The sequence below is a fragment of the Drosophila obscura genome, unplaced genomic scaffold, assembly GCF_018151105.1.
Source record: "Drosophila obscura isolate BZ-5 IFL unplaced genomic scaffold, ASM1815110v1 contig_186, whole genome shotgun sequence".
NCBI lineage: Eukaryota > Metazoa > Arthropoda > Insecta > Diptera > Drosophilidae > Drosophila > Drosophila obscura.
In genome coordinates this window covers 10,136,604-10,154,651 of record NW_024542774.1, presented here as the reverse complement: position 1 = coordinate 10,154,651, position 18,048 = coordinate 10,136,604, and the positions used below count along the sequence as shown (strand labels likewise).

At 41.0% G+C, this 18,048-nt stretch overlaps 1 protein-coding gene across 18 annotated transcripts in view; it reads left to right on the top strand.

Annotated features, from left to right (window-relative positions):
* LOC111076832 (protein muscleblind) overlaps window positions 1-18,048 on the top strand; it is a 164,169-nt gene that overhangs the window by 42,182 nt on the left and 103,939 nt on the right. For 16 of the 18 annotated variants that reach the window (XR_005967733.1, XR_005967732.1, XM_041593114.1 and 13 more), the window contains exons 1-2: window positions 5,280-5,394; window positions 14,894-15,633. Coding sequence is in view for 16 of the 18 variants with exons in the window: in XM_041593114.1 (XP_041449048.1) it covers window positions 15,445-15,633 (189 nt within the window). In the remaining 2 variants the exon portion in view is untranslated. Of the gene's footprint in view, window positions 1-5,279; window positions 5,395-14,893; window positions 15,634-15,936; window positions 16,355-18,048 lie in introns of those variants that run through there. The other 2 variants (XM_041593102.1, XM_041593106.1) reach the window with 2 other exon arrangements.

The following is an 18,048-nucleotide window of genomic DNA, read 5'->3' as shown; positions in this document are numbered from 1 at the left end:
TCAGCGTAATTTCTTCGACTCTGCAGTCAGACTGCCACGCCTCCTGCCTCCTGCCCCCTGCCCGCTGCCACCAGGATAGTGCCTCCTGACAGCCCTTTGTCTCGAGGGGTTTGATATGCGGATTGTAGCGCGGGTTTCAATTGCATTGGGCTTATACAAGGAGGAGTTGTGTGTGATGGGCTAAAAACTTTAAGCCCAGCAGCAGCAGCAGGCAGCAGTTAGTTTTAAGTAATTAGGCAAGAAGCTTGATGGGGAGGGAGGCACAGCACAGCACAGTAAGCAGAGAAAGGTATAAGGAGGAGGGGAAATGAAAGCAAGTAAACTAAATTATCGGTAATTTGTCTAATTTGAATTCGAATGCAAGCAAATTAAAAAGAAACCAAATGGAACAGAGCGGAAGGGAATTAGAAGAAAATATCTAGAAAAGGGAAGGGTATATAGAAAATAAAACTGTAGGACACTAATGGAGGATAATGCATTAAAAATATATATAATAATTTGCTAACTAATTTATTTAATTTATAATTTCTATGGAGGATAATGCATTAAAAATAAAAAATAATTGCTAAATAATTTATTTAATTTCTGACTTCCTTATGATTTTCTTGCTTAAAAATGTTACTGAAAATTTCCCTACTTCTCGAAAAAGTGGGAACACTTCGCTGAGTCCAAATGAGGCGCTCTCTTTAGTCTGATATTTATGGTTATTCCACTCAAACGCAACTCAAGAGCAAACACCACCCCGAGAAATCCACTCAACGTTTGAGTTGAAAATTTCCAGTTCTGTTTCTACGGGGAAGCATTGCTGGCAAAGGCCGTGGCGGGGGAAATCTCCATGTGAGTCAACTTCTGGCGGCAGCCACCCACGCTTTGTCTCTCTGTCTCTTGCTCTTTGTGGCTATTGGGGATCCCAGCTGTTTGTTTGCGCTCTTTGGGATACATTCGCTAAGAGAAGAGAGTGGACGGCAGCCAGCCAGCCCGCTGAGTCAGAAGACGGCGACGTCATCGTCGCTGCCGCTGGATGGATGATCTGATCTGGAATTCTGATCTTTCCCGCTCTCCCAGCACACCCACTCTCTTGGCCCGGCCTGGCCTGGCCCGGTCTGAAACCTGAAACTGGTTTCTCTGCCGCTGCCGCTGCTGCTTTTTGGCCACGGATCTACGTGACTTTTGCTTTATTTATGCCAATTTACGAGCATAATGCATTAAGCCGGTCTCTTGCCGATCGCGTGCTCCCGATACGTTGCAATTCGAGCGGCGTGATCTTGTTCTTGGCATTCGCCGTTATTTCTAATTAGATTAGGGTGGGACTTCCCTGCGTTCCTCACTCTCTGTCTCACTCTCTCCCTCGTTCTCTCTACACATATGTATCTCACTCTCGCTCGCATTGCCAAGTTCTTTTGGTTCGAGCCAATCCCCAGGCCTGCCTTTTGTTTTCCCAAGATCTCTTTGTCTGAAAGCGACCTCCTTTTCCTTTTCTTTTCTTTTCTGTTGTTGCTGCTGCTGCTGCTGCTGGCCACAAACACACCCCGCCACTGCCACTGTTCATGCCCCTGCCTGCTGCTGCTGCTGCCACTGTTGAAAGCCTTGAAACACGTTCTCTCGAATCGGATTGAAACGGAACGGAACCCTGGAGGAACAGGCGTAAAAGGTGTAGCAGAAACGAGAAGTAAACCCGTTTCCATGCGCCGGCTCCCCCAAACGAGGAGGGGACACAGCCATCCAGCCATCCAACGATCTCTGATTCCAGTCACACCCCACAGCCCCCTCCCCTTACGCCACAGCATCCAAATCTCACTTCCAGTTCCAGTTCCAATTTCAATTCCAATTCCCAAACTTCTGCTTTGGTCAGCAGCAACAGCAGCATCAGCAGCTGAGACGACGGCGTCTGCGCAACTTTTGATTTTGCCTGGAACCGGTTTCGGCCCGCCAGACCACCAGACCGCCAAACTGCCGCACCGCCGCACCGCCGCTCTGTGCGAGTATCTTTCGGTTTGCATTTGTATCTGTATCTGAAGCAGACGCAAGCTGCCCACAAGGCTGCCGAAGAGCCATCAGAATAGGCACCGGAGGAGGCTGAGGCTGAGGCTGAGGCAGCGGCACAGTCGATAAATGTGTTGTTAATGATGTTTTCAAGATGCTTCAGTGGGCGTCTTTGGTACACAGAGAAAGATGTCATTCGGCGATAGCATCTTCTATACAGACATCCATCCATCCATCCATCCATCCATCCATTGAACTAAAGTTGTAGCGAAGCTTTCAGTTTTTTTCTTTTCTTTTTATCAGAGTACTTCACTTGGGTAATGGCCTCTAGAAGGTCACTTTTGAGCGTTATGTTCATATTTTTCAATAGATTACAACTATTTTCTAGAGAGACTACTGCGTACAGTAGAGTTTCCTTGCTAAGTTGTCATCGCAGGTCCTAAAAGGTTAATTGTACTCCAAGATTATTCGGAACAGTTTTGGGAATATCTGTAGGAAACATCAGCCAGGGGTAATATATTAGACTTGGCATGAATTAACTGGGAATACTTATTACAAGAAGTTTTTTCTGACATATCAAACCACATCAATTTCAATGTAAAATTATTTCATTTAGGATTTACAACAATTATTAAACAAAAGCATAAACCTAACATTCGTAAAGGCAATCAAACAATGGCTGTAATCCCATTTTTCGTACCTAATGAATTGCCTCCACTCTTGCGGCGCACCGGCAACTCTTATTACATTGTGGCAAAGAAACCTTTCACTTACCCCAGAGGCAAGTGGCGCAGCCCCCCCGGTTCAATGTGGTCTCGGGATCACTCACAAAAAACTCTGATCTCGAATCGTTTATAAATAGTGCAGCACACACAAAAAACACACACACACAGACTGACTTCTAATATCTAATAATAGAGGGGGGAATACTGGAAGGGGGGCAGACTGGAGTGGAATACGTATAGAAACATTGCGGGGGCGTTTCTCGATCTAGTTTGATTGCTCTCTCTCTCTCTCTCTCTGTTTCTCTGGACTGCTTTCACATGTTAGCTGGTTCTCCTTCAGCGTCCGCACATTTCTCGTCTTGTTCTTGCAATCGCTGCTTTCCATTCACTTTTCATTCAGATTAACCCACACACAGGAGTGTTGTACAAATGATAGAAATTTTTATTTTTTTTCCCCCATATTGCGGTACGACATTCAGGGCCTGGTCTGTGTGGGGGGGCGGGTGTAGAGGGTGCTGCCAAAAATCCAAAAAGAACGAAGCGGCAACAAATTTATGACACAGAAATGTCATGAGGTATGCAGTATGCTCTCTATAAGCGACGGAGCGACACTTTACAATGTCTATTTCGGTACGTTTTGGGCCTGCAGTGCAGCGCCTCAAGCATTCAGATATATGTACGTATATATGTAGATATAGATATGGATGAGATGCATTTACGTAAACGATTTGGGACATATTGAACACATTTGAAGGTGACTTTGACAAAGTTCCAATTCATAAGTGCTTATAAGTTTATTTTGGGGCCACAAGACTGTACTAGGGAGCCTTGGGTTTAATGGCTAAAATATCTATGTGCATATGCATCAGAAATCCTTGAAATGAAATGCATGTATCAGCAGAAATACCATAAAGTATCCAAATGTGTCTTAACTTTTTCCCACTGAGCGTAATTGAATTGATATTAAATTTAATTTTCACACTTTTAATAGTGTTGCTAAAGGCCAGCCAGATCCTTTACCCAACACTAGAGAATGTCAAAAAATGACACGTCTGCCAACGCTCGCCTGTCATCTGTCCACTTTGTCATTTAGTTTCATTGTGTTCCCCGCATAAAATTGCCATCAAATTGATTTGACTAAAATTTGCACTAAAGCAAGTCTCCGTTTTGGCCACGTTCCGCAACCTACGCCAAAAGCCGTCCGTCTACCGTAGCCAGTTAACCTTTTGGTACGCGTCACAGCCGGCGGCAGCAGCAGCAATAGCAGAAACAGCACCCTACCCTGCCCGGCCCCCCACTGCCGGACAGAAAGTCCGTGGAAATCACTCGAAAAACCAAGTGAGTGCTCTCTTAAGATACAAACACACAGAAAAAGCACCACCACCACCGCTCTTAAATCCACAATCGAGTCACAATCTATTGCTCTTCGTGGTTCACTTTCTCTCTTCGGGGCGAAACAACACGAAACAACAACAGCAAGCCCCAACTCCAGCGGCAGCGGTAATAATCCAATAAGAGACCCCACAGCGGCAGAGTGACAGAGAGGGGAAATTGCTAGCATGAGTCAGGTATTTTTCAGAGAGAGAGAGAGAGAGCCCAAAGCACGCGCTCGTTCGCTGGCTCGCTGGCTCCGCTCTCTCGCTATCTTTCTCTTCGTCGTTTTCCTGCCGCTGGGTTTCGTGGTCGGTTGGTTGTTGAGTCGCTGAGGCCGTTGGTTGGGAGGAATTTACAGTTTACTCTGTTCCGAAGCGTCGAAGAGTGTGCAGTGTGCCGCAGCCAGAGTTCAAGATACAAGATACTAAGACACTAAATTCAGACAGCAAGCAGCGCGCATAGCCTACCGCACAAGCAGAAATCGAACAATTTGTGCAAACGCCGCATTTAAACAGTCCAACTACAAAAAAAGGCAAAAATCACAAACCAAAAGAAAATATTACCAACAAAAATTATAACAATTTCGAAAGCTGCACAAAAATCCGGCAATTGTGCAACATTCAAGAAAGCGCGCGCGTTTGCCACCAAAAAGCAGAAGAAAAAAAATATCAGTAGAATTCAATTTCCGATTGAAGTGCAAATTGAGTGCTGGAATATTTGTTTTTTGAAACGAATCTAATAACAAATACAACGACACGACACGCGTGTGTGATTGAGTGTGTTGGTGTGTCGCCGTCTATCCGTGTTTGTCGGTCGGTGTGTGTTGTGCGTGCGTGTGTGTGCCGACTGTCAGGTCCTGTGCCAGTGTTTGTGTGACAGCTACGAGGACAGGAAGTAGAGAAGTGCAGAGGAAGGAGAAAGGAAAGTCCCACACAAAAAGTCTGGCTATATTGGGCCCACCAGTCCCATTGTTGTACCGGCATTTTAATGACGTCATGTCCAGCAGCTGCTTGCAACACTAAAAGCCACAACTTCAGCACCACATCTTCCATCTCTGTCGCTAAAACATACCGCGCGTGTTTCGTACAACCAAAAAAATAAGTTAAAAATACAATTTACCATAAAGAAAAAGAAGGAAAACGAAAACGAAAAGAAACAACAAACAGCCATCAGAGTGTATAACAACAAAAACAACAACAATTCAAATACAGCAGCACAGCAGCTTCAAAACCGAACAACAACAGCAACAGCAAACAGCAACAACAACAGCGACGACGACTCTCGTCGCATCATCAGCTGGAACTACCGAAAGGTGTTTATATACTAAAGATCTTCTCTGTCTTGTCTTGTTTCTTCTCCGTTTTATGTTTTGTTTTGTTTTGTTTGGTTTTCTCCTTCTCTCTCTCGAGTCTCGAGTCTTTCTTCCTTCTTTTTGTGGATGGTTTGTGTGTTTTTATGGTTTTTTTTTTTTGGTTTTTTGGTGAAAACACGGAAATTCTTTTTTATAATGCAAAGAAAACGCTCATTCAGAGAAAGTCAATTTGAGGAATTTGTCAGACAAAACCAACAAAAAAAAAAGGTGTGAAGTTGCAGAATTAGCTGAATTTTAGATGAACTTTTAATTTAAGTTTAAGTAATATAAAGCAGAGCTTAGGGAATATTATAGAAATAAATATGGGAGAAATTGTGCACGTAATTCAAATAAAATTCAGGATTGCGGGGACTTACCTAATGGTGGAATTTTCATTCCAAACTGAAAATGAAATTAAGAATTTAATTAATAGAAAGTTCAATAGAAATTCTCATAATTGGTATTCTGACAGAAACTCATAAAGCAACCAAGTCAGCTTTTTATTTATTAGTACATTTAAACACTTTTATTTTCAACAAAAAAAACCCTGTTATTTCAAGAGACTTATTTCTAAACCAGTCAAATATTCATTCCCTGGTATATATGTACATACATATATATAAAGTTAATTCACATACAATTAATATTAAAATAGACATAAAAATCCTTTTAAAGACATTTGGAGAGTGCCTGCACTTTGCCAAATCGTTAATAGGATTTTATGTTGGCGAATTTGCCGAATGGCGAACAAATGTTTGTTCAATTAACAAAAACCTAATGAACCAAAAATCAATTAAAGTTTCAGTGCTAATGAACTGTGAAATAATAATTGAAAATCAACCAATTGGCAATCCAAAATAATGTTCAATAAAAACCAAAAACCAGGTGCATTGACTATACATATGTAAAATGGCCAAAAATGATTGGGGAAACAACTTTATATCAATCAAGGATTAAAACTTCCACAAATCGTGTTTAAATTTAATGCAAATTAAGCGGCTTTTTTTTTTTATTCTAATGCAAGGTCTAGGCCACAAAATACATCAGATCTAAGTGAGTGCTAAAACCTGTACAGTGCGTTACAATACTGTCAGGCCAGAGAAGTACTGCGCAAGACAGAGATGTCTGAATCTGCTTGGCATTCAATCGAATCGAACAGGCAAATAAAATAATTAAATTGCGGTTTATTCGATACATTTTTCCATCCAATAACAGATTTGATTCGATTAATAGCGGAATCAGCAAAATATGAACATCTCTGGGCAGAGAAACGCACTGTAGTCGTCAGACATACATATATGTAATTACATAGATTTTTGTTGTCGCTGATTTTGTATGAAAAGTCACGTTTTTTATGTGGTTCTGTGGTGTCTGGCCGCCCCGCCCGCACTCTTCACCACGCTGAACCCCAACGTTTTTACGAGTCTGCCATTAAATTTATGTGTATTTCTGGCTGTGCCCCCCATATGATTTCTGTTTTCTGTTTCAGCTTCAGTTTTGCGAACAGAACAGATTGTTATTATAATTTTCGCGATTCGTTTCGTTTTCCTTTGGCTTCGAGATATGCAAATTGAATTAGCTTTGCTTTTGGGGCAGAAACAAAAACAAAACAACACAGAGCAGAGCAGAGAAAAATGGCAGCAAAAAGTCGACACAATTTGCTTTTACAGCCATCACAGAGACCCATCATATCATCATCATCATTGGCAAAACTGTCAAAAGTTAGCTTTCAAAATAAAAATATGAGTCAAAGAAATCGCAATGGAAAATGCCAAATGAATTGTGATTTCTGTCCATTTTGTTCCATAAAACTCTGTTAGACAAGTCATTCACTTTTATTTTTTGTTCACTTTTTCAAACAAAAACCACTCAAAACTCCAACTGAGAATGCCACGAAAGGCAATGGGAATAGGAAGCAGACGACTTGAGGATTTGCCATGACTAATCGATTCGATTTTTCGCCAAAAGTCATGCCGAAACCCACAGAAAAAACAACACAAAGCGCCAACACTGCGAAATATGTGCTTAGTTTTGGGCTTTAAGCTCTCTTCAATGTACCTCAATAGGTCGTAAATATCGATACCCCCTCCAAAAGAGAGAGAGAGAGAGGAGATACAGAGATACCCTATACACCCCCCTCCACGTTCGTCGATTGTCTTTGGGCCCAAAACGTTTCGTTTGAAAGTCTGTGGAAAAATGGTTGGAACTGTGATTGTTCGGCTTGAATATTCGCTCAGACACTCGCAATTTGACGCGAGATGACAGCCTCAAAAAGTGTCAGAGTTCAGGCAAAAGGTCTTCAAAGAGCAAGCGCAAACAAAGCGAGAGTGAATGGCTTTGCTTTGGGGCTTGTAAACTACATACTATATAAATACTCGTACTCTACCAATTCGAGCTTACGTAGGCGGGAAATATTATAATAACGCAAATAAATCTGATGGAAACTATAGAAAATATTTGACTGGATTTGAAAAAGGTTATTTAGAAACAAAGACCAAATATAAATAGGGAAATAATTTCTCTAAATTATTTACATTGAAAAGTACCATTTTTGTTCCAGGAAGAGGCTTCTGGTTTATTTCTACGCACACTTTTCGCACGCTGAAATGAAAGCAACACACACGCACACACACAGACATATTTTTATAAACATTTCGTTTCCTTTTTGAAATCGTTTTTCCCTCTGGCTTTAGTTTTTCCTTTGTGCCTCTTCTAGTTTTCATCTTTTTTGATATTTTGAAACATGTGCGCGTGGATTTTATTCTCTTTTTTTTCTGCTTCTTTGTCTAAAAATACCAGAAAGTTTTCTTCGTTTTGGGGTTTTGTTTTTGTTGTTTGATTTTTTTTTTTTTTTTTTGGTTTTCAATAAGCAAAGCGGCAGCTGCGGCGCGGCGTCGACGGCAAACAAGTCGAAAAGAAAGAGCAAAGAAAATACATAACAAATATCTCTTTGTGCTTTTTTGGATAGGGTGATTCAGTGGAGCTGGAGAGATGCAAAGTTTCCAAATACAAAGATACACAGATAGATGTGATAATGGGGAAGGGATATCCACTTTGGTTTCCACTCTCGAACACTTTCCTGTGAGGTTTATCTTCCTGGCTTTCTTTCTGGTTACATAATTCCACTCCATTAGGATGTTTTCTGGCCCAACAATCTCCCAACAAATGCACCGTTTTTCCATCATTCATGGCCTGCTGTTGACACACCCTAAGCATAATTCTCCTGGCAGTCGACATGCCAAAAAAGAATTTCTCGAACGTGTTGGGTCTGTTTTTGGGGCCTTTAATACGAGCATCTCCCCAGCGCCAGCGACAGCTGCTGTACTCTTTCGGATGTACATATGTATGTATGCATGTATGTACATATCTGCAGCTGTGCAGCGGCACCTCTCCCTAAAGCCCCACCTCATCACACTGTCAGCACTTGGCCACATTTTGGAAACGCTAGCGCTGCTGCTGCTACTGCAATCCAAAAATAACTTTTTCGTGCATCGAATTGTGTGGCAGCGAAACAAAAACAACAACTACAAAAAAAACAACAACAAATGTTTAGTCTTTTGCATAATGCTGGGGCATCTTGAACCCTTTGCTGACCCCCTGTCCAGGCTCCATGTTTCCCCCTTCCACTCACTCTTTTTCTTTCTCTCTCTCTCTCTCTGGGGGTGCTACGCACAATTGAGATCAATTGAAAGCGAAATTGATTGTTTAACCTTTTGGGAAAGAGCAGAGCAAAAACAAAAGGAAAAGACGTGGAGAGAGAGAGGGAGAGCGCATGTGATTATACAAATTAGTTCAAAGATTAATTTAATTATGAAATTCAGAAATATTTCGTTTATATACATATTTTCTATAATTATTTCCCCTCTTTTGCGCTCTTTTGATTTCTATTTTGGGATTGGATGAAAATATAAAACGTTTTGCTACCAACAATTTTTAGGAAAATTATAGTTTTCCCTCATCTGTTTTCTATCCTCCACTTATTATTTTTTTCTACTACGTCCGAGAATATTATTTGTATTTTTTCTGAGTATTCATTCGTATTCGTATGTTTTGAATCGTTCGTTGCTCGTATTTGTATTCGTATATTTTAAGATAAGCAAAAGTTTATGAAATATGCCAAAAAATAGTATACGAGAGAGTCGAAGATTGTTAAACAAAGACACTGGGAGAGGGACGGAGACGGCAGAGTGTTAGATAGAGCGAGTGAGAGTGTGAAACAGAGAGAGGAAGAGTGTTAAACAGAGTGCTTGTTTCTTCTACTCAACTCTCTCTCTCTCCCCTCTCTATCTGTCTATCTTTTCGCTCTTGGCGTCGGCATTTATGAATTTTGTTTTTGATTTCTTTCATTCGTTTTTGTATATTAATTTTCTTTTTTTTTTTTTTTTTTGGTGTTTTTCGTGTGTGTATTTCTTCCGTTTTTTTTCATTCGTGTTAGATTTGCCGTTCTCTGACGTAATTTACGGAATGATGATCGCGTTTTACGTCTAAAGAAATTGATTTGTTGATGCGAATGAAGAAATTTAAATATTGCATTGCCCGAGAGAAACGTGACAAAAGGGAAGGCCGTCCGTCGCCGGGAGTCGGAGGAGATTTGCGCTGGAGACTGAAGACTGGGGCAAGGTTTTTGATTGAAATCGAAATTTTAAGATCAGATTAATTCAAAAAGGGAAAATGTATGCTAATTAAATACACATATATGTATGTGTGTGTGGTAGGGCAGGGAAAGCTTCAATCTTTATGGAAATAATTATTTCCCAAAGACGAAATACGGAATTTCTGTTTCAACGAAATGAATCATAGCTGCGATAAAGTTTCTTAGTTTCAATCTTAGCTTTTGGTTTTCAACCATTCCCCGGAGATTAGAAATCCACAGTGCTGTTGCCAGATCCCCCAACGAATCCATTTTTGTACACATTTTCGGCACGCTTCATGTTCGTTGTGTTACGCATTAGTCATGCCATATAATACCATATTGGGAGCATCTAAATTACGTATTCAACCCAAATAAGGGACAGAATGCAATTTCTCTCTTTCAATGAACATTTCTCTCATCTTGTGGGCCACTTTCAAAAGAGAGATTCAAGCAAATAAACTACAAAACAAAAACCGCTAATAGATGTCAAATGAAATCAGTCAACGGTCATTGAATGGATTGACAAATGCTGAAGAAAGATACACATTCCGCCCATCACCATCCACCGCCAACGTACTCGAGCAGCAACTCCAGATTAATTATCCCCATCAAATGGATGACAATGAGAATTAATTGGCCAAGTCGAACTCTATTTTTGGAGCAGACTTTTGGGGCCTGTTTGGAGGAGCCACCCACCTGTATGACATAAGCTAATGCTCATCATCATCTTTAGCATTTTGGCCATTTATGGCAGAAGCCACACATCTCAGTTTAGAGTCTTCTGTTGTTGCGGATTTTTTATGGTTCGTTTCTGGCTGGGAGAGTGGGTTTCCCGTTCCCCGTTCCCACCCCCTTTAACCTTTCTTGTGTGTGTTTGTGTGGCAACATATGATTTGGGGTTCGTGGTTCGTGGCTCGTGCAATTGCAATCGCTTTTTGGAGCGGTAGCTGTAGCGGGAGAGCTGGAGGGTTTTAGTGTAGTTCTTTTATCTAATCGGCTTTATTGATAGCAGCCGTCGAACTCTGTGTGCCCGAACTACCACTCCCCAGACGACAGTTCTGCAGTTCTCAATCGGTTTTTGTATACCCTTCCATTCCACAGAGGGAACGAAAATGAAAGGTAACTTAAGCTTCGACCCTACCCTGCGGCATTTCTTGTTACCATTTTCTTTCACTTTTTTTTATGGGCGCATCGTTAAATATGTGTGTCATACCCCTAGGGTGGGTCTCTGGGCAAACACTCTGCTGTCAGAGGGGGAAGTGCGGTGTGTGGGGTGTTCGCTAGGAGTCGTTTGGCGGGGGGTTGTTGCTGCATGTTGGCGTTGTATAATGTTGCAAAGTCTGAAAGCGGTTACTGACCGATGTTCTTTTTTTGTTTTTTTTTTTTTTTTTGCTATGGCTTCGGGTTGCGTAAATGTTTCTTTAAATGCATTAACTTGTCGCCTTTGCAACTTCTGTTTGAGGCATCCCTCATGCCCCTCCCCTCTTCTTGCACCAGTAAGGTATTCAGAGCGGCTTATGTGGGGCTTTGCAGCCATACCTTGGGGCCCGCATGGGTTAACTCTGTGTGTGTGCCAGAAAGGCGGCAAAAGTTGATGCACAAATTCTCTTATGAGTCGCGTATCTAAATAAAGAGAGAGAGAGAGGGGAAAATACAGGGCCTCTCTCTCCCTCTCTCTCTCGTGGGCAGCGTTATCAGCGTAGTCGGCTCTCGAATTGGAATTCCACGTAATGTGGGGCATGCTGCAAACGGGAACATTGGCTAAGTTATTGAAAATGGAAATTTGTAACCCTCTATTATCGACCCTGAATATTATCCCCTTGGGTGTTTCGGACCACACTTTCTTATCGAAAAATCATGGATAAATGTAAAATGATTTATTTTGATTGAATAAAAGCCAGATGCCCAGCTCCAGTTCCAGTTCCAGATGCTGATTCGTGTCGCTGCTTCTCACAGTGCCAGTGGGCTCCGTGCCGTGCCCCCCCCCGTGCCCCTTGTATTGATTCAGCTTGCATAAACACTCGAGTTTTCGTATGGTACGCGAATGTGAACAAATATTTAGTGGGATTGCGTTAAGAGCTACAGAAATTAACAGTTTTCAATCTACAATAAAGTCACTCCACTCCACTCTCTCTCTCTTTTCTCTCTTTCCCTTTCTGGTTTCAGTGTGTGTGTTTTCGGCGAGTCTAACCTTCAAAAAAAACACACAGTTTTTGTAGTCCGAAAAACCAGTCAAAAAACTTGTTGAACTTGTTTTTCGTCTTTTTTTTTTTTGTGTTTTGTGGGGGTCTGTGGGTCTGCCAGCAATTTGCATCAGCATCTTTTGTCTCTTAATGATATTTTAATAACCGAAAAAGCTGCAGATTGGCCAAGAGTAGAGTGTCCTTATATCAATGAGGCGCGCTCAAGGTGGATTGTAGGTCAGCGGATGCACCGATCTTTCGATCGCACAAACAGATATTCAGCCGCCGGAGAACCTTCGATTTTTCTTTTGGCCCAATTTCAGCGGCATCTAAAACGATACGGAAGTTTATTTTCGTAAAGCATTTTCCACCACTCGCTTCTGGCCATAAATTTTCCCTCACTACTGCGTCAATGACACTGCTGCTAATTTCCATAGTATCTCTGTATCTGTATCTGCGTCTATGTATATTCTATATAGTCGATGATTTTCTGATGCCCATCCACGTCCGCTTGCGTGGGCGCTACAACGTCGGCGCGTCGGTTGCGTGTTCTTTTTTTCTCTCTCGATGGTTTTTAGCCGAAAAAGTTTTCGAAAATTATTTTAATACTACACATCCCATAAGCATTAGCCCACACAGATACACACGCTCACGTAGATGATGAGTCTAGCATTTCTCAGCTCATAAATTAAGTTAGAATTTATATCTTTGGATATCAAGTTGAAATACGGAAAAGCAATTTGCAGCTGACATCATGCGAACGTATCCACAAATTCTCAATACTAACTAAATAAAGTCGAGTCTAATGGTTTAAATACCCACACAAATAAACCACATACATGTGTACACTGTACAGGCATGCATAAGGTTTATTAATTATCTACAGAGTCGTCAGAGATAATTTACGGGCAGCATTGTTGGTGTGCTGTGGCGGCAATATCTTTGCCAAAGATATGAAGGCATTTTGGTAGCTGTCAAAGGAAATCGATTCGCCCGCAAAGGCTTTTTGGGGGCATAGGCATGGAAATAGATAGCAGAAATATTATTGCACAATTATTTTCTAGCAAAGGCCAATATTAAACATGTTTCCTATGCGAAGACTGTTACATACTAGCTATGCCATAAAGCATAAAAATAATCTCTTTGGGCTAACATAATCTTTGCAAATTTTATTTACAGGGCAAGTGTATTGGGAATTATCTATTGGTAGTACTAGTTATTTCTCTTAGAAATATTTACCCAAAAAAAAAAAACAACAAGAAATACACTAAAAATAGCCTGGAATCTTCTTTCGCACCAACATCAAAAAATAGTCATCACCTCACCATATTCACGCCCTCCCTTCCTTCACCACCCGCCAAGTGAAAACTTTCAATAGATTTCCCTTTTCGAAGACTTTGATTCATTTGCCGCTTGCCGCAAAAGATAAGATAAGATTAAAGCACACACCCACACAAGCTACGAGAATACAAACAAAAAGTAAAGATAAAAACAAAACACACAAACACACACACAAAAAAATAAACACAAAATACAAAGCAAGGCAAAGGCATAAGGGAGAAAAAAAAAACAAATAAACAAATGCGATAAATATCAATTTGTGTGCCGTCATCGATGATTAAATCGTTTTGCAACCTTTTTGCAAATTCTTGGCTAATTCTAACATTCCCAACCCGTTTCCTAAACCATATCACACATCTCTCTCTTTCTCTCTATCTCTCTCCCAATTTCTCCCACTCACTGTATCTCTTTCTCTCGAAATATATATATATATATTTACAATGTATTTTTTTTACAGTATTTTTTATTAATAACAAATATATTTCTATCCTATGCGATCGGTAAGTGCGTTAAACAATTTATTTCTCTGCTATATGAAACGGAAACAACAACCATAAATCAGTGAATGAAATATGAGCGTAATAATAATTACGCTCTCTCTTACGGCGACTCTCTCTTAAATGTTGCTTAAGCTAAAGCACCCGCTGGCAATGGATATATACAATTTACTATGTTCAGGAACATTTAGTGCACTTTAGTTGATTATTTTTTTGTAGCTATTATTTTTTTGGTCAATGTGCATTGCGCTGTGCCCTGCGCCGCCAACGCTCCAGAAACTGCTGCCAATTGGATGCTGCTCTCTCGTTCTATCTCTCTCTCTGTATACATCAGATATATGCATATAGTATATATATCTGGAACTATTTTTAGTGATTATATCATAAGTTGTGTATGGAAAAGAACTTTTTATTTTGCACAAACACAAAAAAATTTCACGCAACGCCTCATACGATCTCTCATAGATGAGTTCGGATTATATTGTATTTATGTATGTGTATGTGGATAATTATCCGTATAATGATTTTGTTTCGAATTTTTAATATCATTTAATTTAAGCATTGCATTCTGCATAACAACATAATACCACCCCACCCCTTTGCGCATTACTAACCCAAAGAAAACCGAGATGAATCAGTTTAAACCATTCCATACATTTAGTCCTAGAATCGCTCTCCATCTATCTGTCTCTCTCTCTCTCTCTCTGGCTCTCTCTTATTATCTATATGTCTGTCAGTCTTGGACGACCCCCTAAGCAATGGCACAATCCTAAAGATATGTTTTCTCTCTTTTATTCTCATTTCAGATAATGTAAAATCAGCTTGAACAAAAAAAAAACATAAAAAACAAAAACAACATTAACAGCTGCGTCTATCTATACTAGATATATATATACACACACACACTCACATCTACTATATAGTGATATAAGAGTTCGAGTTTCCCCCTTCCCTCCCAGAAGTCAGCTATCAGCTATATCCTCCCCAAAAGCTTTGTGTGCTCCGCAGCAAAACGTGTAAAACGCTAAGAAAAAAAAAAAAAAAACAAAAACCATCTTCTATTAAGATCTATATGCTATATATACCTTACATATATATATATATACACTGAGTGCTGATCCAAGTTTTAGTGCTGTTTGTTTATTGCGCGTGTGTGTGTAAACTCGATCTACAAACTCCAAACAAACAAACAAACAAATAAAAAAAAAACGCGTTCTAGTCGCCAGGCGCTAAGCTAAAAAGTCTATTTGAAAGCTATCCTAGATCCGTATAAAGCATATAAACAAACACACACACACACATCTCAACTCATATATATACATACTATATATCTGTATCTGTCAAATACAACGATAAAATGGCCAACGTTGTCAATATGAACAGCCTGCTCAACGGCAAGGACTCGCGCTGGCTGCAGCTGGAGGTCTGTCGGGAGTTTCAGCGCAACAAGTGCTCGCGCCAGGACACCGAATGCAAGTTTGCCCATCCACCGGCCAATGTGGAGGTACAGAACGGCAAGGTCACCGCCTGCTACGACAGCATCAAGGTCAGTATATGCCCCAACCCCCACGCCCACCAACACCACCCTTAAAGGTCCCACATTCTACCCTCCCCCCTGACTTTTGCTTCTTGTGATTGTAGATTGTAAGCTTTATGATTTATAATTTCTCTCATCTCAAAACAATATGCCTCAAAATATCCCCAAAAAAAAAAAAAAAAAAAAAAAAAAAACCGAATTCGTTTAGGGCCTGAAAAACTGAAATGAAAAAAAAAAAATAAGCAAACTGATCTTGTCTCGCTTTTGTTGTTTGTGCTTATGTGCTTTTACTCCATTTTGTTTTTATGGTATCTCTGTGCTTCCATATATATATAAATATATCTTATTTAAACACACACACACACACACTACATCTAGTTGGAGCTTTAGTCTGGCTGCTGTCTGTCTCTCTCTATCTCTCTCTTAATGCCTGTGATGCCGGCGACTGCTGATGTGCCTGATGCGCCGGCAGGTGCAGCTTTTGCAGCCTATAGCTAGCGATCGATCCAAGCTTTTGGGGGCTTTCGTTTCGTGTGTCTTGTGTGCTTGAGTCCCCCCCGAGTAGAGAGCTTTAGCTTTATAGCCCTACATATATACAAATTAGAACAATTAAGAGAGTGTTGTTTCACCGCCCGAAAATCGATCATAACAATAATCCAAGTGTGAAATTCAAATGAATAATTCGAGTGATTTTTAGGCAACGCCACACTTAGACATGGATCATTTGCAGGTAAAGCTCATTTGATTTTAACGTTTTATTTAAGAACCTTAATCTAAGTCCCATGCCCAAAATTTGACACCAAAGCAGAGACCAAAATCAAAGCGTACCTTTAGATATTCAATCCTCTTGTAAAAATGTAAAAACAGGTTAAAATGAGCTCCTTTTTCGCAGGACAATGCCCAACACAGAAACACAGGCAACACAGGCAACACAGCCAAAAACAATGTAGTTGTTTTCTTTATTAAGCTTTTTGTTTTGTCCCCTCGGCAAACAAAAAACGAACGAAAGAAAAAACAACAAAAATGGCCACATAAAGTGAAGTATTTTATGTATACACTACATAATACTGACAAAATACCGACGCCGACGCAGACGACCATAATCATCATCATTATCATCCTGTCCATTCTGTTGGGGGCCTCAAATTTTGTGACAGCATAAAAAATTACGTTTTGAAAAATCGTGTGCTGCCGCCTTTTAGGCGTTTCGCCCAGCCGCTTGTTTGATCAACGGCAGGCAGCTCTCCTTTTGTTGTTTCAACAAAAACCCCAAAAGCGTTACAAGCCTTAAAGTTGGGGCATAGTTCGTACAGCAGCCTCAACCGTCCCATGCCACTGCCACTCCGCTCTCCGCTCTCCCCTCTCGGCTCTTTACTCTGTTGAGTCGAGTGTGCAAACAATAGTTAAAACTGCTGTTTGGTAAGTAGCTCGTTGCCGTTGAGTGGACGGCGAGTGGAGTGGAGTGGAGTGGGTGTGGGTGTGGAGGGGTCCTTCTTTTCACGCCTGTCCCGTCCCCCACCCGCTTAGCGAAGGAGGGCACATCGTTAATTGAGCCACTGCCTGGGCATGCAGGTCCTTTGGCTTCAGTTTTTAAATCCTACATTTGCCTTGTTTGCCATGGAACCAGCCGCATTATTACGGATACTGCAAAGAGGCCTGTTCCAGAATCTACTAGACTTTTATCCCAAAAAAAGCTACAGCTACGATACCGAAATCCCTTCAAGTCTTTTCTGTTTCCGGACTTATTTTACCTTATGGTAACCCCAAAAACAGATCTAGGCTCAGATTTTCAACGAGAGTTTTTCCATATGTACCATCTGGCGTAACCACAGCTGCGTGATACGCAAACTTCTGACTGTGCCATTCACATTAATTCACTTCTGTGGCTCCTCATGCCAAGGGGTAACATCTGTATACACACACACACACACACACACACACGGACGCAATGGTGACCCTTTGGGCCACTTGTAGTTTTTGCTGGCCCACTGTACACGCTGGGCAAATAAAGCTCAGACATTCATTGCCCACAAATTAATTGTGTTATCCTATTAATTAACTATGCAGTAAAGTTGCCGAGCAATTTCCCTCGCCTCTTTTATTCCCCCCCTCTCACTCTCTCTGTGCGCCTTTGAGTGTTGTAATTGTTAAGAGAGAGAGGGAGAGAAAGTGTGTTTGCACTCATTTTCACCTCTTTTTGTCGTGCGTCCCCTGCGTGCCAGCGTGCCGTAAGTGAGTGTGTGCTGAGGGTTTAAATGCATAACGAACTTAAACGTAACCAGCGGCAAGTAACCATACATACATACATATGTACACTCTCGTACATATAATAAAAGTACCACTACGACTACGAGTATGTACCGTACTGTACATATAATGGCGGCTGCCACCAGGCCAACCAGTTCGAGGACGAGGACGAGGAAC